Below are 20685 nucleotides of genomic sequence, written 5' to 3'. Positions count from 1 at the left end.
CCTTAGAGACCTTTTTAACACTAATAAACGTTGCAGAACCCTTCGATCATAATCAGATAACCTCTTCAAAGATAGGTTGCCAGGCAACGAAACATACACCCACAGCGGCTAAACATAGGCGTAGGAGATCAAAGAAATTCAGGGGGCATAAGAGAAAATTGCCCGAAATCAATACCGTTTTTTCGGGCATACATATCATAAGAGAGCTTCGGGCATATTTTCGGGCATGCATTGGACAAGAAAAAGACGAGAAAATACTTTTCGGGCAGTATGGATCTCATAGAAATAAGTTAGTTATATTTTTTTCTCTAAACGTTAATAAAAAAAAAGGTTGTCGAATTTTTCATTGCCCGAAAATAAATTTTTTTGCCCCCTCCCCCCCAGCTCCTACGCGGCTAAATCGTCCGACTGTCGACAAGGGTTGTCGCATATTTATTCCTTTGTAGGTAATTGAGGGCCTTTACAAGACAGTTCTATACAGATCAGATTATAATTTTTGCCGTTTGAGGGTTTACAAGGTTCTACAAATTGAAACAAGGGTCTCAACTCTGCAAGTAATCTACAGAAATTGTTGAAATTGACAGGCTTTTCCGTTTCACAAATTTAAATGATGCATATAAATTTCATACATATCGGATGATAACTTTCATCAATCTAGCATTAACAAGGTTGAACAAAGTGCAACAAGAGCAATAACTCTAGAAGTAATAAACGGAAATTGCTGAAATTCAATAGGATTCTTCTCTTTATTAATTTAAATGACAGATACAGATCGGCAGATAACTTTAGAGCATGATGTTAGAGCATTCACAAAGTTCAATAAAGTGAAACAAGGGCCATAACTCTAGACCTAATAAACAGAAATTGCTGAAATTCAATAAGCTTCTTCGTTTCACTAATTTAAATAATGCATAGCAATTTCAGAAATATTGTGATAACTTTTGGTGTTAGAGCGTTCACACGGTTCAATAAATTGAAAAAAGGGCCATAACTCTAGAAGTATTACACAGAAATTGCTGAAATTCAATAGGCTTCTTCGTTTCACTAATTTATATAATGCATATAAATTTCAGAAAGATAAGGTGATAACTTTTGGGGTTAGAGCGTTCACAAGGTTAAACAAAGTGAAACAAGGGCCATAACTCATGGCGTAATAAACGGAAATTGCTGAAATTCAATAGGATTCTTTGTTTCACTAATTTAAATGATGCATATCAATTTCAAACAGATCGGATGACAACTTGTCATTAGAGAGTTCACAAGATTCAACAAAGTGAAACAAGGGCCATAACTCTAGATGTAATTAACGGAAATTGCTGAAATTCAATAGGGTTCTCCGTTTCACTAATTTAAATAATGCATATAAATTTCAGAAAGATAGGATGATAAATTTTGGGGTTAGAGCGTTCACAATGTTAAACAAAGTGAAACAAGCGCCATAACTCTAGAAGTAATAAACGAAAATTGCTGAAATTCGATAGGCTTCTTTGTTTCCCTAATTTAAATATTGCATATAAATTTCACAAAGATCCGATGTTAACTTTTGGCATTAAAGTGTTCACAAGGTTCAACAAAGTGAAACAAGGGCCATAACTCTAGACGTTATAAACAGAAAATATTGAAATTAAATAGGTTTCTTCGTCTCACTATGTAAACAACATATATCAATTTTAAAACAATTGGATGATAACTTTTGGCGTTAGAGCGTTCACAAGAAATTGTGGACGATGGACGGACCGACGGATGGGGGCGACGGCAATATACGTCCACATTTCTATGTGGGCGTATAAAAACTAACTTCAGTGATAGATCATTCCATGTCAGTGCTCCAATTTTATGGAATTCAATATCAAACGAAACCAAAAGCGCAAATTCTATTAGAGTTTTTAAAGATAGGTTGCCAATCAACAAAGCATACGCCCACAGCAGCTATGTCGCCTGGGGGAGTCAACAAGGGCTGTCGCATATTTTTTTTTTTGTCAGAAATGAAAACATTTACAACACACTAAAATCTGATAACGAGTAACAACCCATTTGGCTTCTAGTTCTGTCCTGATTCTACCATTTACCATACAAAACATTTAATATCAATTGCCATAATCACTGGAAACTGTTGAAAATTGATAGGCTCGCATATTTAAGGCAGATTGGGCGTGGCCGACCAATTGTAATTTTGACCTACCCACAAATGGGTTTATTCCCAGAAGGATTTATCTTGTGATCGGGGATCCTAAGGAAAATTTTGACACAGGTTACATTGATGTGAACCATGCCCCTGGTGGTGTACCTAAAAGCATAACTTAAGAGTTGCTTTTTTGGAAGTGCCGATCAATGTCTACTAATTTCAGGCCTCAAACCTTTTGTACTCAATATGCTAATTAAATCCTGGACTATAAGGATGATTTTTTTTTTTTTTAAGAACTTCAATAATGATAGTACAGCATAGTCAGCATGTTAACTGAAGTGTGCCGCCGTCAATCCACATCTGTTTAAAGTTTCATCTAAATTAGACACAAATTGTGGGCACTACAGTTTCTACAAAGTTCGGAACATTTCACATTTTGCATAAAAGTTTCTATTTATTAATTACATTTCATGACAATGGAAAAAGAAATAATACAAAAACAATATGCCATCTAACTCATTCAAGATCTGTTGTTCCTGTAGAAGATCAACAACCTTCTGTGGGTCAAGGTTGGGGTCAATTTTAATCCACGATAAACGGACAGAGGTGATGGCATAGTACATCCACATGAAAATATGGGTGCATAAAAATACATATTAATCCCAACTACAATACTTGAACAGCCTTGGTAAGATTTATGGAGTAGCACCTTTTGGATAAGGTGCCGTTGAATGTATGGGGAGTTCTGGGTAGTCATTATGTTATTTATTGTTCCTCTTGTTTCATTTTATTATGTAAGTGTTCATTGATTGTTGATCCTGGATCATTTCGAAAGGCTGGATGCTTTAAAACCTGTTTAAACATCTTCATATTATTCAAACTGAAAGGAAAAAATTTAATACAATAAATTTGTATATATTTTTGTATGTTCTAATATTTAATTCTTCATCATCAATCCCCTTTAAATCGTACTCTAATTGATTATTAATTAAATGTCTTCTGTCTTTTACTTGGGTCCATCAATAGATTTGAGCTAAGATGCTAGTTTATAGACAGCAATGAATTGATAATAGCCTTAGCCTATAAATTATAAGTTGCTAGACCACAGCAACTAAGTCATTCACTACCATGTGCTAACTGCCTACAAAAGATAAGTTGCTAGGCAACAGCAACCAAGACATTCACTACTATTGGTGCTAACTGCCTATGTATACACTTAATTGTGATAAAAAGAAAGAAAATCATAAAGCTATGTAATTTTGTTATGATGAGATAGTCTATCATACGAGACAATGAATGAGACATTCTATCATACGGATTTCTCTATGAGACAATGAATGTACAATAGTTTAATTTCATGTACAGACTAAATTAATTTCCTTTAAATTAGATTAAAATACAGAAAATTAAATGGTTCATAGTAAAAATACTATACGGCTTATCATACATGGACAAAACTGATATTTTCTAATATTGTGTTCCAGAACGGTTATAATCATAATCGTCCTATTAGCGCTGGAATTCCCAAACAAGTGGGAATGAAAATAAATCAATTCAATTGAAATATGCCCACACAGCAGTTCATCTTTTGTGATTCCATTATTTTACACCAAATTTGAAAAGTAATAGGTTTAATCTACTCACACCAAGATATTTCTGATAAAAAGTGGATTTAGCTTTCCAGGAATTACTTTTCATAATTTGTGATCAAAGATAGGTAGGCAGGCAATGAAACGTCTGCAGCAGCTAGATTTTCCAAGCGGTTGACAAGGGTCCTCGCATATTCTTTTGTGGGTAATACGAGCATTTCAAAACATAGATATCAATATAATACAAATCGGATGATAACTTTTGTAGGTTCACGTAATAGGAGAATTTTGAGACATTGATATCAATTTAATTACAGATCAGATGATATAAACTTTTGTCTGTCACAAGGCTCAACAAAGTGAAACAGGAGTCATAACCCAAGTAATAATTAACAGAAATTGCTGAAATTCAATACAATTCCTCATTTGACTAATTTGAATTAAGTATATGGATGATAACGTTTGTCAATAGAGTATTCACAGAGTGCAACAAAGTGAAACAAAGGCCATAACTCCTGAAGAAATCAACGAAAATTATGTAAACAACATGTCAATTTTAAAAGAAACAGATAATACAAGTAGCCTGTAGAGTGTTCACGGAGGGCGTTTAAAAATGATTGAAATCCAAATATCAGTGGTAGAATTCTGCTAATAGTTCACATGGATCTATCAGATAATTTGAACATATACAAATTACGTAATCTAAACACCTCCAGTTATGATGACATAACCTCAAGCAGTAAATTTTATGAGTATGGAGATTTAGTCTGTAATGGATCGCACAAAATATTTGTTTATGTTTTAGTCTACAAATCAGACCTATAAATATAAGGATATAGGCTAGTATGAGAATTTCAAGTCCGTTTAAATCATTAAAGGAATTTCACTGTTCGAAGTGATGATTACTCAACTTCATTGGGTATATAGCAAGGCATACGGATACATCAAACACATCTTACAGATCTTCAAACAAATCTCTAGGATTAGAATAAATACTTCCACGAGCAGTCCACAATCAACAATATATTAACATTCAACCTGAAACTATTTCACCACACACCTACCCCTTTTTAACTCTGTTTTTAGCTTTCTGTACGCAACGATTCTTCGGTACATGTGGCCTGAAAATAAAAAAAATAGTCATATTGAAATTTGAAGAGACATAACTTAAACAAAAAGTCATCATTTGATTGTTACAGTCCTACAACATAAAGTAGAACATGGGTAGGTTCCTAGATAATAATCATGTATACACTGATTAGGAGTCAGAATGGTTATAATCATAATTGTCTGTTTAAAGTACCGGAATTCCCAACCATGTAGGAATGAAATCAAATCAAGTGAAATAAGATAGCTACTGAAAGCTTGGAAATACACCCACACACCATTTCATCTTTACATCGTAAAAACCTTCACAAACAAGTAGGTTGTTGTGCGGTGGGGGGTCTCCTGAACGGAAGGTTGAAAATCAATAGGGTTTGTCATCTGTTAATAAGTGATGGCCATGCAAAATACGCCCACATTTTGCAAAAGGTGGATAGAGAACAAGCTATAATCCTGGATGTTATACATTATATGAACGTTTATTTATAATCAAATAAAAATTGTGACCTCTAGTGGGTTCATAAGCTAAAAACATCATTTTTCATAAAATCAGGGCCCGTAATTCGGGCAGTTACGGTCCGACATGCACAAATACCGAAAGGAAACAAGATCTTTCGGATATAACATCTTTTTTTAAGTTTCATCAAAATCGGACAAAAATTGTGACCTCTAAAGGGTCCACAACCTTGGTATTACATACTTTTACATTATTTGCATTCAGGGAGTGTCTATTTTGTTGGGCAGTTACAGTCCAATTTTCACAAAATTCATACTAAACTGTCCTTATGGTGTAACAGTGATATATTGAAACATATTTTAAAATTGGATAGATTGTTCGTACAATCGGGGGCCATTATCCATGAAGTGATGGTCCGATATGCGGGAATATCGAACTGAACCAAGATCTTTGGGAAAGAAACATGTATTTTGAGTTTCACCAAAATCTGATTAAACTTATGACCTACAAAGTGTCCAAAACCTAAAAACATGATTTTTCGTACAATCAGGGGCCATACTCCAAGTTAAGGACCGATACATGCCAATATCAAATGGAACCAAGGACTTTGGGAGATAAACCTATATTTCAAGTTCCATCAAAATCGGATGAGTATTGTTGAAGTCTGATAAAATATTATTACCTGTAGACAGATGGGTGGACGGTATTCAGAAGATTATTACACATGTCAGATGTGTTTAAAGAAAGATAGGTTGCCAGGCAACAAAACATACGCCCACAGCAGCTAAATCGTCCGAGCGGTCATCAAGGGTTGTCGCATATTTATTCCTTTGTGGTAATTGGGAGCCTTTACAAGACAGTTCCATACAGATCAGATTATAAATTTTGTCGTTTGAGGGTTTACAAGGTTCTACAAACTGAAACAAGGGTCTCAACTCTGGAAGTAATCTACAGAAATTGTTGAAATTTGACAGGCTTTTTCGTTTTACTAATTTAAATAATGCATATAAATTTCATACAGATCACATTTGTCATTCAAACGTTCACAATCGCCATAACTCTAGAAATTATTGACGGTAATTGCTGAAATTCAATAGACCTGTTTCACAAATTTAAATGATGCATATAAATTTCATACATATCGGATGATAACTATTATCAATCGAGCATTAACAAGGTTTAACAAAGTGAAACAAGAGCAATAACTCTAGAAGTAATTATTGTAAATTGCTGAAATTCAAAAGGCTTTTTCGTTTCACTAATTTAAATCATGCATATAAATTTCACAAAGAATGGGTGATAACTTTTTGCGCTAGAGTGTTCACAAGGATCAATAAAATAAAACAAGGGCCATAACTCTAGACGTAATAAACGGAAATTGCTGAAATTCAATAGGTTTTTCCATTTCAGTAACCATAATAATGCATATAAATTTCAGAAAGATCAGATGATAACTTTTGACGTTAGAGCATTCACAAGGATCAATAAAGTGAAACATGGGCCATAACTCTAGACGTAATAAACGGGAATTGCTGAAATTCAATAGGCTTTTTCGTTTCAGCAATCTAAATAATGCATATAAATTTCAGAAAGATCGGATGATAACTTTTGACGTGAGAGCGTTCTCAAGGATCAATAAAGTGAAACAAGGGTCATAACTCTAGACGTAATAAACGGATATTGCCGAAATTCAATAGGCTTCTTTGTTTCAGTAACCTAAATAATGCATATAAATTTCAGAAAGATCGGATGATAAATTTTGACGTTAGAGCGTTCACAAGGATCAATAAAGTGAAACAAGGGCCATAACTCTAGACGTAATAAACGGGAATTGCTGAAATTCAATAGGATTCTTCGTTTCAGCAATCTTAATAATGCATATAAATTTCAGAAAGATCGGATGATAACTTTTGACGTGAGAGCGTTCACAAGGATCAATAAAGTGAAACAAGGGCCATAACTCTAGACGTAATAAACGGAAATTGCTGAAATTCAATAGCCTTCTTCGCTTTAGTAACCTAAATAATGCATAAAAATTTCAGAAAGATCGGATGATAACTTTTGACGTTAGAGCGTTCACAAGAAATTGTGGACGATGGACGGACCGACGGACGGATGGACTGACAGACGGGGGCGACGGCAATAGACGTTCACATTTCAATGTGGGCGAATAGAAATGAGGATATCATATTTTGAGTGGGCAAGTCATAAGTCTGTATGTTACATACAGGGACTAGGGGCTATAACTCTAGGTGTTATCTCCCCAAGAAACAAAATCGGATAAAAAATTGTGACCTCTTTAGGGTCCACAACCTTAAAATACCATATTTTTATGCTATTTGAGAACGAAGGGCGGCTATTTTGTCTGTCAATTTTGGGCCGATTTTCACGAAAATTCGAACTCAGTCGTCCTTAGGGTGTAACGGTGATCTAATAATACGTTTTTTTAAATCGGATAAAAATTATGACCTCTATAGGGTCCAAAAGCTAAAAATATGATTTTTTGTACAATCAGGGGCCATAATTCAGGAAGTTACGGTCTGATATGCGCAAATATCAAAAGGAACCGAGATCTTTGGGTTATAATCATACATCATAAACTAAATCGGATAAAAATTGTGATCTCTACAGTGTTCACAAGCTAAAAACGTGATTTTTCGTACAATCAGGGGCCATAATCCATGAAGTTACAGTCCGATACATGCCAATATCGAACGGAACCGAGATCATAGGGTGATAAACCTATATTTCAAGTTTCATTGAAATCGGTTAAAAATTGTGACCTGTAGACTGTTCACAAACAATTGTGGACGGACAGGGGCGACGACAATATACGTCCACATGAAATTGTGGGCGTATAAAAACAATGAAGTTTTGCGAACCATGTGAGAACATTCAATTGTTTAGAGGCCTCTGTGTTTACGATACTCACAGACTTCTCAGTCTATCCCTGATCACATATTACTGCACCAATCATATAATTTTAAACTTACACACTGTCCTTAGATGTGGATGTTTTCATGAGTAAATCTAATGTAGGTAACGCATCTTCTATAACGGACATATCCCCAACAATAGCAGTCTTCATACGCTTCTTTTTCTCTTTAGCTTTCTTTTTATTTACTTCAATGGCATTTATTTCTAAACAAAACAAATATATTGAATTTTTACTTCAATGGCATTTATTTCTAAACAAAACAAATATATTGAATAAGATTTTCTGTATTTACTTCTATCTGTTTATTTGTCATCAGATCCTGACGTAGGACCACAGCAGTCAACAAGTCCTGACATACGACCACAGCAGTCAACAAATCCTGACAGCAGTCCATAAAGGTTTTTGTAATCTGAATCTTTAAGTAAATACAAATCAATGATACAATTAAGGGCAATAAAACTCTATCAGTAATTATCAAACTTTGTGACAATAATAGAAATTTCAAGTAGATTTGATGACAACGTTCACTGTTAAAGCATTGACATGTGTTTTTGATGTGATTAACATTAAAGTAATTGTTGAAATTCAATGAACTTATGCGATTCACTAATTTAAACAATAAATTTCTAGCAGATCAGATGATAACCTCGATGGGAGAGAGGGTCATACTAGAAGTATTAAACAGGCTGTATGGTTAGACATGTGTTTTTGATGTGATTAACATTAAAGTAATTGTTGAAATTCAATGAACTTATGCGATTCACTAATTTAAACAATAAATTTCTAGCAGATCAGATGATAACCTCGATGGGAGAGAGGGTCATACTAGAAGTATTAAACAGGCTGTATGGTTAGACGGTTTTGGGAAACATTGAGGGGTATATAAACTTATAACAGACTCTGTAATTAAACGACGGAAAAAGAAGTTAGCAGAAAGTAATTCAAGAATTTACTTAGGCCTCAATATGTATGTTATGGATAGTAAGTAATTAAAACCAGCGGCTGCCAGGCAGGATACGCCAACATTTTCGAGAGATGGATAGAGAACAAGGGCCATAATTCAGAAAATTACAATTCGATATGCGCAAATATCGAAAGGAACCGAGATCTTTGGTCTATAAACTTACATTTCAAGTTTCAACAAAATCGGATAAACATTGTGACCTCTATAGGGTCCACAACCTTGATATACCATATTTTTACGCTATTTGAGAACGAGGGATGGCCATTTTGTCTGTCAGTTTTGGGCCGATTTTCACGAAATTCGAACTCAGCCATCCTTAGGGTGTAACGGTGATATAAGAATACGTTTTTTTAAATCGGATAAAAATTATGACCTCTATAGGGCCCACAAGCTAAAAACATGATTTTTCGTACAATCAGAGGCCATAATTCAGGAAGTTACGGTCCGATATGCGCGAATATCGAAAGGAACCAAGATCTTTGGGTTATAAACTTACATTTCAAGTTTCAACAAAATCGGATAAAAATTGTGACCTCTATAGGGTCCACAACCTTGATATACCATATTTTTACTCTTTTTGAGAACTAAGGGCGGCCATTTTGTCTGTCAGTTTTGGGCTGATTTTCACGAAATTCGAACTCAGTCGTCCTTAGGGTGTAACAGTGATATAACAATACGTTTTTTTTAAATCGGATAAAAATTATGACCTCTAAAGGGTCCACAAGCTAAAAATGTGATTTTTCGTACAATCAGGGGCCATAATTCAGGAAGTTACGTTCCGATATGCGCGAATATCGAAAGGAACTAAGATCTTTGGGTTATAAACATACATTTGAAGTTTGAACCAAATCGGATAAAAATTGTGGCCTCTACAGTGTTCACAAGCTAAAAACATGATTTTTCGTACAATCAGGGGCCATAATCCATGAAGTTACAGTCCGATACATGCCAATATCGAAAGGAACTGAGATCTTAGGGTGATAAACCTATATTTCAAGTTTCATTGAAATCGGATGTGACCTGTAGACTGTTCACAAACAATTGTGGACGGACACGGGGCGACGACAATATACGTCCACATTCTGAACATGTGGTTGCCATGCAAGATACGCCCACATTTTTGCAAGAGATGGATAGAGAACAAGCTAAAAATATAAATGCAATTTTTGGAACAATCAGGGGCCATAATCCATGAAGTTTTGATCCGATACATGTCCATATCAAAAGGAACCGTATCTTTTAGAGATAAACCTATATTTCAAGTTTTGTCAAAATCAGATAAAAATTGTGATCTGTAGATTGTCCACAAACAAATTGTGGATGGACGTCCAAACGAATAGACAGACGGACAGAGGTGATGACATAAAAATGGGCCCTCAATCAATCAAATAGATGTTTTTATAGCTTGGGATATCTCTTCGCGAATACATTTTAAATAAGGTTCGGTATAAATGCAAACTCTTATAGGCGACTAGAGCCAGACTCCAGTTCTTTCGCTACATACATGTACAACAGATTTACTAGAAGTATCAGATATCAGATTTACAAATAACTTAATCTGTCAATTCAAAATTGTCTCTGCTTCATATTTATCGGACCAAAAATATGCAAGGGGGAAATCATTATGGTATGAGCGGTTTTCAACAGAGATCAATGGCAACAAATAATCTTTCTTGTGTGCATGCCATTGGCATTTATATTTGCTTGTAAATTACTTACTCTGCATAAAATATTCTCTGCGTAACTTTAATTTATCTTTTTTCTTCATACTAAGACCTTTTAGCGTCTTACTGGTGATGGCACTTCTGGCATCAAAATCTGGTAATCTTTGAGTTAAATTTGTTTTATCTATATTCATTCCACTGAATAAATTGGCACTGATAACCATGTTCTTACTATCTACCTAGAGTTAATACACAACTAAACATTGATACATTTTCACATCAACCCGCCAATCAGCAACAATTTCATCTGTGCTAATTCTAAAATCATTGTCAACAAATCCAAGAGAACAACAAACCATCATAATAAATAGATGACACATATTAATTAATCGCACATTTATTTTTTTCAAAAGTATCGAGCAATCAAACTACACACTAAGTTTCATCACTCTCTATCAGATAGAATCAAGATTATTTTGTCCATAAGCATCGACCAATGAAATTGATTAGCTCTGCTTAGCTTCAGCTCGAAATGTTAATCATTGAACTCAGTCAAGACATGAACATCTACATCAAGTTTAAACATTCACCTAATAGACACCTACGCCAAGTTTAAACATTCTACCTCAATTAAAAGCAGAGGTACATGTAGAGTGTGACAGACGGACAAACAGACGGATGGACAGAAAAACTAACAGACAGACGAACCCTGGTTTCTTCGAACGGTGGTGGACAATAAATTTGAAGTACCAAATACTACACTAGTTTTCTATAAGACTGTTTGATAAGGGCATAACTCTAAGAACCAACAATGGCTGAGTCAGTATGGTACTAGAACTCCAAAAAGCAAAAATCAGCCACAATGAAGATTATTTCCCTCCTGTCTTCATTAGTGCGGTCGGTGTACAACAGAAATACGTTAAATCCTATTTCATTTCAAACTCTTAAAACATTTTTTCCATATTCTTAACATTATTCCAATTCTTTATCATTTGTTAAATTATTATTACTGTACATGATCAAGGGGCAATTCACTTTCTATGCGTCTATTTTACTTGATACCCTTTTGATACCCCAGGGCATCTCGATACCCTCTTGGAATTAGGTTTGAAGCAGCTCATCATTTTATGATTGATCATGCACTGTGAACAGATCACGCGCCTTAGACACCTTATTAAGGGTATATTAGTCAATATTGTTGCTCTTTTCTCAGTTTATATGTGTGCATTAATGGTCGTGAGTGAGACATTACGTATTAAGTAATATATTGTACGAAGACGATAGTCAAAGGGCTATATCTATATATTTTACACAATGTCTTCCACAAGACCATTAAACAACTTAAAATATAGACACTATCCCACATGTGTATTTCAATGAAATACCTCAAGTGAGTCCAATAATTCGTCTAGTATAAATAATGTACATGTATCATTATTTTAAATAATAGTACACCAACATCAAAGGTTGATGTCACATCTGTATTTTAAACTATTGAATAAAATGTATTAATCCTACCGGTATTAAGGATGGGATTTCATTAGGTAAATTAATCTCTTCCTTTGTTTTATTGTCAACGTTGATTTTACTCTTAGCAGAAGCATTGTGTAACTTCAATCTGATCTTCTTTACTTTCCCCATTCTAATTGATTACTTTATCAATCCTTTCAAATAAATCTAACTAGTCTAGAAACTGTATCATAGACTCCTTTATAGGCAACCCTGAAATACAGAACAATAAGATTATAAATAGATTACTTTCCCATATAAAATAAAATAAGGGAAAGACAGCTTGAATAAAACAATCTGAGCAGTAAATAAAGTCTTTCTTATTGAGAGACTCAGAAACTGTGTAGTCATCTAAATATGCTTTAGATTATAACATCTGGCATTGAGTAAAGTGTCTTGGTTTGAATACCGGTGAATGAGGGTTAACTCCCACACAACACAACCTACATCATTTCAGGACTAACATATGGTTCTATTTTTTTTTCAATGATTTGCTTGTGCATAATACAATGTATGTGTCTTTAGAAGTGAGAGGAAACCAGAGAACCCATTATAGAAAGCACACAAGGTTGGGACAAGTAATCCTACTCCTTGTCACGTACAAGTACGGGAGTAGGGTAGCTGCTAGTTCCTTAAGGAACTGTCTTTGAGCGGACCATGTCAGTCCGCTCAAAGACAGTTCCAAAAAGAACTAGGTAGCTGCCTACCCTCATCATCATAATGCCAATGGGGTTTCTTCAAATTCTCCTCAAGCTTCATGATCTACTAAAAAGACCTTTTTCAGTTTGTGCGCAAGCAAATTAGACAATATCATTATGGATCAGTAACAAAACAACTTAGTTCATAATACTGGACGAACAATTAGTGAATTACTGTCATCTTAGGCCTGCTGATTTATTTCAATTGGGCAACGGTTCGAAGACAAGATCTCGAGTATTGTCTCAACGTTTGAAAACATTATCATGACCATTTTATAATTTATGGATTTTAGAATGGAATTGTTCAAATGGAGTGACATGACGCTCTTTTTCGTAGACCTACGACTTGAAATTTATGATATATACCTTTTAGTATTGTTCTATACGACTGTATCGCTGATCCATGCTGGTGAAGGCGGCCATCTTGATTGTTTACTGCAGGAGCTTTACACTCGGCAAACCTCAACAGATTCCAGTACCCTATGGTTCCGGAATCTGCCGAGGTTTGCCGAGTGGGAGCTTTAGAGATTTCCCTTTTGACGTCATTTTCGATGATGCGTTCGTTCGTTCGTTCTTGGTGTTTAACGTCTGCTTCCACATAAGTGATATCGCAGACAAATTTCGATGATGCGCAGTGACTGACTATTTATACTCGCACTGGATGTGAAAATACCACAGCAGGATCGCGTGTATGCTTAAAATGGAACTGAAAACTATTTTCATTTAGGTGTAAGGGTTAACCGACCAATATCAGATATTGATATTTATCAGATATTTATTTACATTCGCTAATTATTATTTGCACTAATGCGTGTTTTTTAATTACCAAACAAATGTTATCTATATTTGCAGGACAATTAACACATATAAGGGCATTTAGTGAAAGCGACAGCTTTAATTTATAGATAAGAAAATCTTTGAATACGGACCCTGAAATTTACCCTCAAAATTTTGGACTTTCCAATACTCCAATTTTGGTAAACTTTTAGGATGTCACCCAGTACACCCAACACTACCAAAAACCATCGAAATACCCTTTCTCTTGCAATTTTTGTAGGGATTGATCCCTTCTTCTGTTCATAAATTATATTAACTGTTGTATATACTCAGGCTTACCGATAGATGGAAAATTGTTGGCATTTTGTGAGAGATACAAAATGTAGGAAAATGGATCATTTTGTAGGAAAAGATGGTCGGATAAATTATCCCTATAGTTCTAGTTCCTGGAATAAACCGAACTTTTACTTTGGAACGTCGAAAATGATCTTGCATAACAGAACCAAAACGCTTCGGAACCTGTTTCAAAAATACGTAAAAACTGTTAAATCAAAATCTCTCCGAATTAGTTTTACAACGAATGCTATACATAATGATACTAGTTGTCTGAAAAAAAAACAACATTTGAATAGTTTCATGGCTCCAGCCTGCAGGCCGCGTCACAAACTTGCCAAAATTTTCCCCGCTAACATTTACCAATACGACATATATATCTTGTGAACTACTATTTACAATGCATTCGTCGGTTTTATCTGCGTCCATGTTCCGGCGAAATTCATAAAAAATCATGAAAAATTTGCAAAATTTTAATCTCGTCGTCAGATATGTGTTTTCCCGTCACAGATTAACGTCGGTTTTCCTAGGCTGGGATTCTCGGAAATCCCCGCGGCCTGCAGACTAGAGTCCAACACTGAAACTATTCTGTCAGTTGTTTTTCAGATAACTAGTATCATTATTTATAACAATCGTTGTGAAAATAAATCGGAGAGATTTCGATTTGACAGTTTTTAAGTATTTTTGAAACAGGTTTCAAAGTGTGTTGGTTCTGTTATGCAAAATCATTTTCGACGTTCCAAAGGAAAAGTTCGGTGCTAAGACCCTCTAAAGATAAATTTTAAATGTTTCTATTATTAATTAGAACAGGTTTCGCTTTAGTTTTTATATTTTATGTTGACATTTTATTGCTTTAAATCTTCCTAGTGCAAAAACGGTAAATTTCACCTTTTGACCTCCAGGGTCACTAAGACTAAAGGTGAATTTAGCAAGTTTACATTTCTATTGAAGTGTGATTACTTTCGATCATTTTAAGACAATCACTTTCAATGCAAATGAACCCATTTGACCTTTGACCCCAAATATCTCTAAAACGCCCCAACGGCGGACTGATTACCACTCGGCATCGTATTCTACGCAAAATTTTACTCTAGAAAAGTTTGGTTTGGTTTTGTGCCCATTTGATGGACACCCCCCCCCCCCCGCCCCCCGCTTTGAGCCTCCGGTCTAATAGTATAGTGTACAGTAGGGCAGTATATGCAGTGCCAGCAGACGATATATTAACCTCACACGTACTGCCCAGTCGGTCGTTGAATGTAAAGACTAAGTGGTTACTTGTATAGTTAAATTTTACTACAATATACTTACATTCGTATTTCTTGTAACATTATAGCAGATCATGACCCATGCTGGCATTACACAATGGTTTCTCAGGGTTTTATTCCTGATTATTTTCAAATTTGAGTGAAGTCTGTGTCACTACAGGCCCGGGACTGTACAGCACAGTGGACCCTTGCGGCTAGCCCCCGGATCCATTCACTTTATTTGAATTGTGCGTTTGTGAGTTCTGCGTACAATGTCTTGTCCGTATATTTGTTTTTGTGTAAATTAAGTGTATTCTCATGTCAGCTGTGATTCCTATAGATTTGGTGGTAAAAACTATAGAACTAACTTATTGTCTCAAGTCAGTAGTATATTCCTATAGTAGTTTTCTATGACATTCTGTAGAAAACTAAGGAAAAAAAGGATTCTATAAATTTTGTGGAGAAAAAGATAATGCATGAGCCTTCTATAGTTTTCTGTAGAATTTATATGTATACTGTACTTAAACCATTTTAACAAATAGCCTACTATAGTTTCCTACATAATATTGTAGAAACAATGTTCTATACTATAGATTTCATAAATTGGCGATGTCTTTTATTCATACTATAGTTTACAATAGAATTTATAGTGATGTACTTGTGTGAATTATGTAGACTTTTCAAAGATAATTTTCCCGAATGCAGTTTTCCTTAATTTATTGTGATACCAAATGACAAACTAAAATAAGCTTACCACGAAAAATAAAATATAAAGTATAAAATAGTGTATATAATATGAATGAAATAGTGATACATGTTGACACTCAAAGGAATATTCCCCACCCCACTCTCCAAAAAATGCCAGTAAATGTAGATGTTCACAACAAAAATATCAGATAATAAATTATTCTTCAGATAAGTCAATGAAATAAAGACAAAGTTTATTTGAACACAGTCTGACTGTTAGGTGATCCTGCTAGTTAGATTTTAATGACTATAGCAGATTCTGTACTCAAATTATATAAGTACTCAAGATAAGTATTCTTTATTACTTTCTTTACCTGGAATTATGATAATGGCAATGGGACGACAAGAAATGGATGCAACAAGAAGTGTTCCGGTAAGCCATGCAAACATAATTTTTCCAGTACCGTTTGGTATTCTAGAAGACCGTTTAATCATTATGGCCGAAAAAAAGCGAACTGTTTGGGTCCAGTTTGTAAACAAAGTCGTTTTCGGAATTACCGTTTAAAAGATAGTTTTACTGGCATCGAAACATACGCCCGCCACCATGCAGTTTTGTAAAAACTGTAAACTTTTTCACAAACATTTCTACAGAATCAAAGAAAATCTGAAAAAAAAATCCTTTAACAGCAAGATTTCGATATAAAGGACAATGAATCCAAAGTTAATTGATGGGTGGCTTTGGATTACAGATTCATGGAGTTTGACACATGGGCATCCCATATTATATTAATTATATGTCAAGATTTGTTGGGTTTATGATGTGTTGAACATTTATTGTCGTTTTTAGAGATGACAACCTAACAGATGACGTAGCATGCATTAAGCAACTCAAGCGAGAGCATGGATATACCTACAATTTCTCGTAAGTTTATTTCATTAAAGAAACAGTAAAAATATGCGCGTCAATAAGGCTTTCCAGAAGAATTTGTGACATCACATAAAGATATTTATAAGGGACATCACTTAAATATATTTATAAGGGAAGATATTTATAAGGGACATCACTTAATGATATTTATAAGGGACATCACATCAAGATATTTATAATGAACATCACTTAATGATATTTATAAGGGACATCACTTAAATATATTTATACGGTGGTTATTTTTTTTATTATTTTTACTGATGTCTGCGATTGAACGTGTTGAAAATATTTTTTTGCCCAAGATCACGTTTCGCAAATGTCTAGTCATGTTTGGAATTGCAACAAACAAAATTGTATGTACCCGATTGGTCGCTAGTGCTGACAAGGCGTTAAAACTTTGTCGCCCGTGTCCCTCCCCGGTACGAAGGTGTCACTCATAGCAACCAATGAAATTTTGAAATTTGGATATTTGAAAATGAATAGCTTAGCGAATTTGTCTTTTAAAATATGACGCCCACCACGTCAAAAAGGACGAGATACCTTCGAGATTTGGTAGCATATAGTCGTCGCCCGGGCCCCCGTTCGACCGTCCCACCGTCCCGACTTTCTTATGTAAACTCTTCAGAATACATTTATTATCCGATCTTTATAAAATTTATATATGTTGTCGCTTGGCTACCATGTGTTTTTTTTATTGTGTACTATTGATATAATTTTATATTCTTTATTGTAGGTATGCTTACCGGGACTACTGTCTAGGCCAAGTGACTACAAGTTTTCTGGGCACGTGTTCTTATCAATCAATTCTGGATTAAATATCAAATTGTATTTTTCCGATTTGTATTTTGATATTTCATATAAAAATAAAAATGACGTCATAATTAACATTTGTTTTTAACATAATATTTAAAGTACAAATTAGGCCCTTTCTTTCTGAGACCCCCCACCCACACCCAACGAAAAACAATATATATTGATCATTATTGTTCATTTACAAACAATCTTTATATGACACCAGGGGTAGACTGTGTATCTTTGGGACCACGGATCAACTGGTTTCCCTTTTGACCCACATTGCAGTGAAGAATACGTGACATAACGAGAAAAACGAAACTAGATGATTCACCTATTCCCCACCCCACTCATAGATCATTTTTATCCTGGCTTTAGACCATTATATTTTTCAGTGGATGCCATGATGAATTATATTTATTTTGAAATAAATATATTATATTAATTTAATTTTTCCAATCGCGGGCGATGGCCCACCGACTCTTCTGGCAACAACCGACTCCCAGTCCACCCCCGATTCATATAACGTTTGTAGTATTATCCACAGGAATCTGACCTTCTATCCGTATATATATGCATACACCATGTCCAACCAGACAATCTATCTATCTATCTCCTATATATATATTTGTGACTGTCGTTTGTCTGTCTGTCTGTCTGTTCGGGGTTGGCGGCTACACTAGGTCTGCCCCGAGTCTGAAATTTGGGGTATAGGGGAAGCTCGGACCGGGGAGTAACATAGGCCAGGGGGTACCTCGGACCGGGGAGTAACATGGGCCAGGTGGCGTTAGTCTACCACTTCCGGTTTCGGAGTTATGACCCCCGAGCGAAGCCGGTCTGTTCGGGGTTGACGGCTACACTAGGCCTGCCCAGAGTCTGAAATTTAGGTTTTAGGGGTAGCTCGGACCGGGGAGTAACATAGGCCAGGTGGCGTTAGTCTACCACTTCCGATTTCGGAGTTATGACCCCCGAGCGAAGCCGGTCTGTTCGGGGTGCGGCTACACTAGGTCTGCCCCGAGTCTGAAATTTGGGGTATAGGGGTAGCTCGGACCGGGGAGTAACATAGGCCAGGTGGCGTTAGTCTACCACTTCCGGTTTCGGAGTTATGACCCCGGAACGAAGCCGGTCTGTTCGGGGTTGGCGGCTACAGTAGGTCTGCCCCGAGTCTGAAATTTGGGGTATAGGGGTAGCTCGGACCGGGGAGTAACATTGGCCAGGTGGCGTTAATCTACCTCTTCCGATTTCGGAGTTATGACCCCCGAGCGAAGCCGGGTATCATGCTAGTATACAATAAAAAAAGAACAGGAATGCAATGCCTGTTGAAGACTCGATTTTACCTGCTCTCGCTTCGGCTCGTTTTTTTTTCAACAATTCGTAATGTCAGGCAATCAAACCTCTGTCGATTCAGCCAGATATGTTTTTTCTTCAATCTAGTCGTTTTGATTTGCATAAATACTCCCACAAAACGATATCATAGCCACTTGTTTCCAATATTTACATTACTTTCGTCCGTTTCCATTTTGTCACGGCCGCCATGCGCTGACGTCACACAAAAAGCTAACCAACCTCTGAAGTCTTGTACACTTCCGAATCAAAATGATGAATATTCACCAATACCTGGCAGAAAATGTATATGCAAACCCTCTTCTTCGATTCTACACCCAAAAGTCAACATAAATCGCCATGCAAAAGGGGGAAAATGGAAAGGGAGAGAAAAACTAAAGATCTTTATTGGCACTTGTTTCAATGGTCTACTCACCGCGGATTGAAATGTAACTTTATAACCCAAAGATCTTTGTTCCTTTCGATATTCGCGCATATCAGACCGTATCTTCCTGAATTATGGCCCCAGATTGTGTACGAAAAATCACTTTCTTTTTAGCTTGTTCTCTATCCATCTCTCGAAAATGTGGGCGTATCCTGCCTGGCAGCCGCTGGTTATTTTTGATACTCCCACATTTTAGTGTAACATATTATGTTGTCACCTATGTTGGTTGATCCGTCGGTTGGTCTGTGAACACAATACAAGCTACATTTTTTAATGGAACTTTTTCAAATTTGGTATGATGCTTTGGGGTCATGAGAGGGTGAATCATATTGATTTTCACTGCTCCGCAACCTTTGGTTCTGGAGTTACCCTGCCCCCCTTTGAACTACATCTTACCAATAAATTAATGGCTACAGTTTTGATCAGATTTTCTTCAAACTAATCCATGCTAATATTTGCTCAGATTATTTAAAATTTGATTAAGAAAACAAAATCAAAATACCAACGCTAAATAATCTCCTTATTCAATAGGATTTAAAACGGGCCCATCAATTTGGTCAAGGCAAATAGAAAGGTGATCGTTTTGTTACGTAGATAGATAGATTGTATCTTTGTAAATACTGAAAGGAATCAAACAATTTTTGGACTGATTTTCCTATTAGAGAATAAACTTTCACTATATTGTAGTTTACAAGGTATTCTATAGATAGTGACCTTTGCGAACACCATGTTAATGTGATAGAGGCTACAGTGTTTATTATACGCCCACATTTTCATGTGTCCGTCCGTCCACAATTGTTTGTGAACACTCTACGGGTCACAATGTTTATCCGATTTCAATGAAACTTGAAATATAGGTTTATCACCCTACGATCTCGGTTCCTTTAAATATTGGCATGTATCGGACTGTAACTTCATGGATTATCGCCCCTGATTGTACGAAAAATCCAGTTTATAGCTTGTGGACCCCCATAGAGCTCACAACTTTTATCGATTTAAAAAAACGTTTGAATATATCACCATTATACCCTACAGATGGTTGAGTTCGAATTTCGTAAAAATCGAACCGAAACTGACAGACAAAATTGCCGCCCCTCATTCGCAAATA

General features: G+C 35.7%; 1 protein-coding gene across 1 annotated transcript; it reads right to left on the bottom strand.

The window, feature by feature from the left end:
• Window positions 1-2559: 2559 nt before the first annotated feature.
• On the bottom strand, window positions 2560-13566 carry LOC126832552 (ribosome biogenesis protein SLX9 homolog). The gene is made up of 6 exons (XM_050563399.1): window positions 13415-13566; window positions 12360-12563; window positions 10897-11080; window positions 8269-8416; window positions 4779-4835; window positions 2560-3005 (listed from the first exon to the last, which is right to left on the bottom strand). Exons 2-6 carry the CDS (start codon window positions 12480-12482, stop codon window positions 2891-2893), a joined length of 627 nt encoding a protein of 208 aa, XP_050419356.1. The 5' UTR covers window positions 12483-12563; window positions 13415-13566; the 3' UTR covers window positions 2560-2890.
• Between the last annotated feature and the right edge of the window lie 7119 nt (window positions 13567-20685).

This window comes from Patella vulgata, chromosome 9 (genome assembly GCF_932274485.2).
Source record: "Patella vulgata chromosome 9, xgPatVulg1.2, whole genome shotgun sequence".
In the NCBI taxonomy this organism is placed as follows: domain Eukaryota; kingdom Metazoa; phylum Mollusca; class Gastropoda; family Patellidae; genus Patella; species Patella vulgata.
Note: the sequence above shows the minus strand (reverse complement) of the source record. Positions and strands in the feature narration are given on the sequence as shown.

What these genes read in the sequence shown, in the direction of transcription:
- LOC126832552 (XM_050563399.1), bottom strand. Translation starts at nt 12,482, where the DNA reads ATGGGGAAAGTAAAGAAGATCAGATTGAAGTTACACAATGCTTCTGCT. An exon ending in CAGAGAATATTTTATGCAGA is followed by an intron (nt 8,417 to 10,896) that starts GTAAGTAATTTA and finishes TGTTTTGTTTAG; the next exon opens with AAATAAATGCCATTGAAGTA. An exon ending in AAAAACAGAGTTAAAAAGGG is followed by an intron (nt 3,006 to 4,778) that starts GTAGGTGTGTGG and finishes TTTTCCTTTCAG; the next exon opens with TTTGAATAATATGAAGATGT.